Genomic DNA, 6,235 nt, shown 5'->3' with positions numbered 1-6,235 from the left:
AATATTCATAAAAATTTAAATGAAAATAAAAAAAATTTCCCAAAAATTTATTCAAAATAATAATATATGAAATATATATAAAATTCTAAAAGGAAAATTTATAAAAATGTTAAATTATAAAAATAATAAATTTTTCTTTCAAAATGATAAATTTAAAATTTAACCAAATAAATTACCGATGAAGTTTATTATACTAAATTTCAGAAAAAGAAATCTTATATAAAGATATTTTATTTTGTTCTGAAAGAATTTTTAAATATAAATCTTATTTATTTTTTTCTAAAAGAGTTTTTAAATATATAGTTTTAATGTTTTAATTTGATTTATTTATTTTTAAAATTTAACTCTAATTTTAAATATATAATTCACTCGTTTGTTTCATTAAAATTTAATTTGAATTAAGATGAGAAAATTCAACTCCTCAACTTGATATGATTCTATCAAACACTTACCATGTTCATATATATATATCTATCTCAGATGAAAATCGGGGGAAAAAAAATCCCCCGTCTCGCCTCATTTCCATGGATACTATGGGCCACAGTTAAAAACATTACTCTCAACCCCAATTATTGAACCATGGTCTCCTCAAAATAAATAGATAGCAGGTACCCTAACGTTCCCTTGTAAAGGCACTTTACTTTATATCAGCTTGTTCCCTTTGTTGAAATTCCTAAGTTGAGCTAAGCCCGTTTAATCCTTGCAAAACCAAACTTAATAATTGTGTTTTTCCTTCTATGCAATGATCTCCGACAAGAGAGCAGCGAATGCCATGGGAGGCAAGACTGCTAGAGCCTGCGATGGCTGTCTACGAAAGCGTGCTCGTTGGTATTGTTCAGCTGATGATGCCTTCCTTTGCCAAGGTTGCGATACATCAGTCCACTCCGCTAACCAGTTAGCCAGTAGACATACAAGGGTTAGGCTTGAAACTGCATCTTCCAGGTTCAATGCTTCTGTTATCAACAACAGTGCTACTGATCAAGATGCTCCGCCAGCATGGCACCAAGGTTTCACTCGCAAGGCAAGAACACCAAGGCAAAACAGGTCCATATTGGGGCAACAAAAAAGTGAGGGAAAAGTATGGGATTTGAACCCTCTTGTTCCTGAGGTTGGTTGTGAAGACGGGTCAGCTGATGAGACTGAAGACCAGCTGCTTTGCAGAGTCCCTGTATTCGATCCTTTTTCTGCTGAATTACGTGATATGGTAAATGAAAACGGGAATCTAGTAGTTGATGGTTTTGAAGATGAAGGAACATGCCAGTTGGATGATGGTTTACATGGTTTTTTACCTTCAGATTTGGATCTTGCCCAGTTTGCTGCTGATGTTGAGAGCTTACTAGGAGATGGACTAGATGAGAATAATATTCACACCAAAGGAACTGAATTGATGGACTGCAAACAGGAAGATGAAAGTAATGCTTTTCAAGAACGCAAAATAAAAGATGAAGAAGAAGAAGAAGAGGAAGGTATTATAACGGCTTGTTGCTTTGATTCAGATTTTGATGTAACAAGATCATCGTTAAACTGGAGTCTTGATTATGAGTCACCAACGATTGGTGATCAAGAGGAGGAAGAGAAGGTGGTTCCAGTGGCGGAGACAATGGATGGTGAAAATAAGGCAGAAAAGAAGAGGAACATGCTGCTGAGGCTGGATTATGAATCAGTCATCACTGCTTGGGCCACCCAAGGCTCTCCGTGGACATCAGGAACCCGACCTGAATTCAACCCCGATGATTTCATGGTAATATATCTACATCCCTCTCCTGCTTTTCTTCTTGATCACTTCTATATATGTATGTATATATATATGGTGATAATGGAAACTTGAATCCCTAGCTAATTAAAGTGAAACTTTCAGGGCTCAAACCCTAAGGAGGGCATAGGGGGAATATGCAGCCAGGGAAAAAGGAACATTACAGACGGTGAAAGAGAAGCAAGGGTGTCAAGGTACAGAGAGAAACGAAGAACCAGACTGTTTTCGAAGAAGATAAGGTACCAAGTGAGGAAGCTGAATGCTGAGAAAAGGCCTAGAATCAAAGGCAGGTTCGTTAAGAGAGCGTCCTTTGTGGGTGGGGACTGTTTTTCCTATTATATCAAATAAGTAGTAAAAATAAAACTGCCAAATCTTGATGTTTGTTTCTTGGCAAGAATTGGCAGTAGTAGCAGTAGCAGTAGCAGTAGCCAACACCCAGACTATGTTGGCCAAGTTTAGTTTTAAATGAATAATTATTAATGCGGAACTATACTGTTAGACTTCTCTCTAACAGTACTGCTGATATCCTCCTCCTAATGGTTGAAGGCTACGATCTTAATTAACCGAATACGTTGTAACGTTGTAAAGCAGTGAAGTTAATTTCTGGTTTCTAATTTCCATCTTCTTCTTCGTATAGATGAAGAGTATTGTTTCATTTTTCCACATATATAATATGTGTGTATATATGAATGTATGTAATTGTTATGAACAGACTCTACCAAATTTATTCAACTTAGACTTAAATTGAATTGCCACATTTATACAGGAGAAGACGGAGACGAAACTTCATTACCTACTTTTAAACTCAAATTGCCATTCATATCTTTTGCACCTCTTAAGCTTCACCGTAAATTTTATTATCAAAACCAATTGCTTTGCCATCCAATTTCCTAAAATATAATCAACCTTTACTTTTTTCCACCAATACTTTTTATTATTGTTCCATAATATTTGATTATTTAAGACCTCTATTCCAAATTAAGTGTTAACAATTCTATTTCACATATCCCTTTCAAAAACTGGTGTTAAGGTATTGAATTTTTTTATTGATAAATTTTATTAATCTTTAGAAAACATATTCTTTTTATACAATGCCTACTACAAGGCCTAATTTCTTCCCAACTTTTAAATGGAAAGATAAAACATGCTTGAGCACACTTAAACCCACGAGTTTTGTAATGACAACCATGTCAATATCAACAATGTTAAAACTACAACAAAATCCTAAATATTAATGAAATAAATGTTCCTATAATTAACCATATAATAATAAATATACAAAGTTCTTAATTTTCTAATGTCTTAACCATATAAAATTTTCAACTTGGTAAGAAAAGAAAGGAAAATTGTAATATAAACTCCTCCGCCTTTTTATATAATTTTTAATGATATTTTGAATGTTCTATTTTTGTATTAGATCCTTTTAATTTTATTATATTCAATAATTCAAATTATAATTTTACATAATAAATCAGTGTGAATCTAAAAACCATTTAAAAAAATTCTTTTAAATTTTTTCGAATTAAATATGATATTAAAATTGAAATAGATATTTGAAATATAAATAAAACTACAATAAATCATTTAGTGTTCTCAAAGTTTAAATTTAATTAACAATCTAAATTTACAGTTAATAATTAAGATTAAGTTAGAAACTGTATATAAAAATAGAATTTTACACAATCTACTATTATAATATTTATATTTAAAAATAATTTAAAAATATTTTTTATTTAAATTCAGTCTATTATCAATTACTACATTACGTTTTGATTTTTAACTGTATTATTAACGAAATATTACAAGATTTAAAATTTTTTAAAGAATAATTAAATGTAATTTAATTTAATACATAGTTAAGGAAACTAGTAACATAATAAATAATAATTATATTTAAAAATAAAGCAATTTAATATGAAATTGATAATAATTGCCAGATTTTGCAGATGCATTTGATTGGGATGGTATATGTTTAAAGAGTTGAATCCAAGTATCATCTTTCTTCGCAAAAAGTGAAAAAACAAAAACTTGTCTCTCCAGAAATTGTGATCCCTCTGCACTACTTTCGCAAGCTTGGTGGTCCTAAAACTTAAAATCGAGTGTCAATTTTCAGAGAACGACATTTTATATATTTTCTTGACAGAAAAGTTTAAATTAGTGAAAGTTACTTTATTTTAAGGTCCGGCCGTCCGGTATATGGTGGACCATAACATGTGAAATGACCTTTTCGTCCTTAAATATTAAATAATAAGTTCGAATTTTGGAGACGACATTTTTCGGAGGTGCAACCACAAATCCGAAGATGGATAGTAAAATAGATAATACCAAGAAAAAGTACTTATTTAAAATTAAAATTAATAATTTTATTTAGGGTAAACTACACCCAAGGTCACTAACTATTAGTATGTTTACGTTTTGGTCACTCAACTTTAAAAAATTACACAATGATTATTAAACTATTCGAAAGTTTTTATTTAAGTCACTGGAATTGTAAAATTGTTGTTGTATGGCCTTCTTCCCTTTCTCTTCTACAATTTAGTTTTTTTCATGAAACATTTTTTAACGTCATAAATCTACGAACCAAAATCCAAACAATTTTCTTCTTTGATCTCCTACATTGATGGTTAGATTGACTTGGATCTAAGGCATGTTCTACTCATTGATTAGTACTGATCTATCGTACAGATTGTACATTCGTCTCTTAGAGCTCTCTTGTCATACTTCTTTTTTTTAATAAAGACCTAGTGACTTAAATAAAAACTTTCAAATTGTTGAGTGACTTAAATGAAAACTTTCGAATAGTTTAGTGACCATTTTTAAATTTTTAAAGTTGAGTGACCAAAATGTAACCTTACTATTAGTTTACTGACCTTGGGTGTAGATTACCCTTTTATTTGTTTATGTGATTCTTTTATGGGTAAACTACACCATTAGTCATTACATTATGGTTAATTTTTCGTTTAGGTCATTTAACTAAAAAAGTTACGATCTGGTCATTAAACTGTTTAAAAGTCTTCATTTAAGTCATTAGACTGTTAAAATCAGTGTTATATGACTTTCTCTATTTGTACTACTTGCACTAATCAAAAGCTCTCTTTCCATTTCTCTTCTACAGTTTAGTTTTTTTTTCATGAAATAGCTTTGAACGTTACGAATCTGTGAACCAAAATTCAAATAGATTTTTTCTCTGTTCTCTAACACTAATCATCAAATTGACTTGGATTTAATGTATATTATTCTATCTATCGATGGATACTAATCCTTTATACCAATCGTTGAATATTGCATGGAACTCGCTAGTGGAACTTTTTCCAAAAAAAAAAAACCCTTAACAGCTGAGTGACTTAAATAAAAACTTTTGAATAGTTAATTGACTTACATTAAAATTTTTGAGTAGTTCAAAAATCAAATTATAATTTTTTTAATTAAGGGACTAAAACAAAAATTTACCTATAATTTAGTGAATAATAGTATAGTTTAATAGAAATAAAATCGCATTACGATTTGTTTATTTACGGTAAGCAATCATAATCCACAAGTCCTTAAGATGCTGAACAAAAAAAAAGTCTTTAAAATCAGAAAATGTCATTAAAATTAACAGATAATTTATGTAATCGAACAAAATATAATTTAGATTTTAGCATTTTTGATAAGACTTTCAATCATCAATCCTGATTTTCACGTTAATTGTAATTTGACTTTTCTTTTCTTTTCATATTATTGCTAAATTACGACAAATTGTTCAGCTGGTCATCTAATTTTTAAAATATTTTTATTTTGATCATTTAAAAGAAATTCTTGTAATTTTATCACCATAGTTAGAGAATGCTTTCATTTTAGTTACCTAAACATTAAATTTCTTACGGCGATTAACTATACATGCCACATCATGTTTACTATTTCATTTTGGTCACTAAAAAATATCTCTCTTTTTTTTTTAAGTATTGATCTAGGTAGAAAAAAATGATTAAAGTAAAAAAGCAATAGAAGATAAAATAATTCAATATAAATTGTTAAATTGTACTTATCTGTTTCTTTTTTTCAATATTAAAATTTTAAATTTCAAGACATCAAAATCAATTAAAGAAATTGTTGAAAACTTTTTCCCTTGATAGTGTCATCCGATTTGTTACTACAATATTGAAATTAATTAATTTAATTTCCTTCTAAAATTTAAAACTTTACTTTATGTTTCTGACTCATTCTTACCGAAATCAACTCAAATAATTCATAATAATTGTCTACGAAACCCAAATTTCTTTTGATTATATAATATTGAATATTTCATACTAAGCTAAAAGCAAAGAAAAAAATCTCTTGCAATTAATAAAGTTAAGGGTAAACATTGAACTATAAACATTTTCAATTTAATCACCAAACAATCGGAATTCATATACTTAGTCACTGTGTCATTAAAGCATAAATGACATGATCTGACACCCTACACCCAACCCAAGCAACAGGTCCAAAATGCGAGACGCC

General features: G+C 29.6%; 1 protein-coding gene across 1 annotated transcript; it reads left to right on the top strand.

Annotated features, from left to right (window-relative positions):
- The first annotated feature begins 493 nt into the window (after positions 1–493).
- LOC107892026 (zinc finger protein CONSTANS-LIKE 16) lies at positions 494–2,367 on the top strand. Its single transcript, XM_016816993.2, has 2 exons — positions 494–1,741; positions 1,859–2,367. The coding sequence occupies exons 1-2, from the start codon at positions 743–745 to the stop codon at positions 2,099–2,101; spliced, it is 1,242 nt and encodes a 413-aa protein (XP_016672482.1). The 5' UTR covers positions 494–742; the 3' UTR covers positions 2,102–2,367.
- Positions 2,368–6,235: the final 3,868 nt, after the last annotated feature.

The sequence above is a fragment of the Gossypium hirsutum genome, chromosome D09 (assembly GCF_007990345.1).
Source record: "Gossypium hirsutum isolate 1008001.06 chromosome D09, Gossypium_hirsutum_v2.1, whole genome shotgun sequence".
NCBI lineage: Eukaryota > Viridiplantae > Streptophyta > Magnoliopsida > Malvales > Malvaceae > Gossypium > Gossypium hirsutum.
The sequence above is the reverse complement of the archived record's forward strand: the minus strand, read 5'-3'. Positions and strand labels throughout refer to the sequence as shown.

What these genes read in the sequence shown, in the direction of transcription:
- LOC107892026 (XM_016816993.2), top strand. Translation starts at nt 743, where the DNA reads ATGATCTCCGACAAGAGAGCAGCGAATGCCATGGGAGGCAAGACTGCT. An exon ending in TCAACCCCGATGATTTCATG is followed by an intron (nt 1,742 to 1,858) that starts GTAATATATCTA and finishes TGAAACTTTCAG; the next exon opens with GGCTCAAACCCTAAGGAGGG.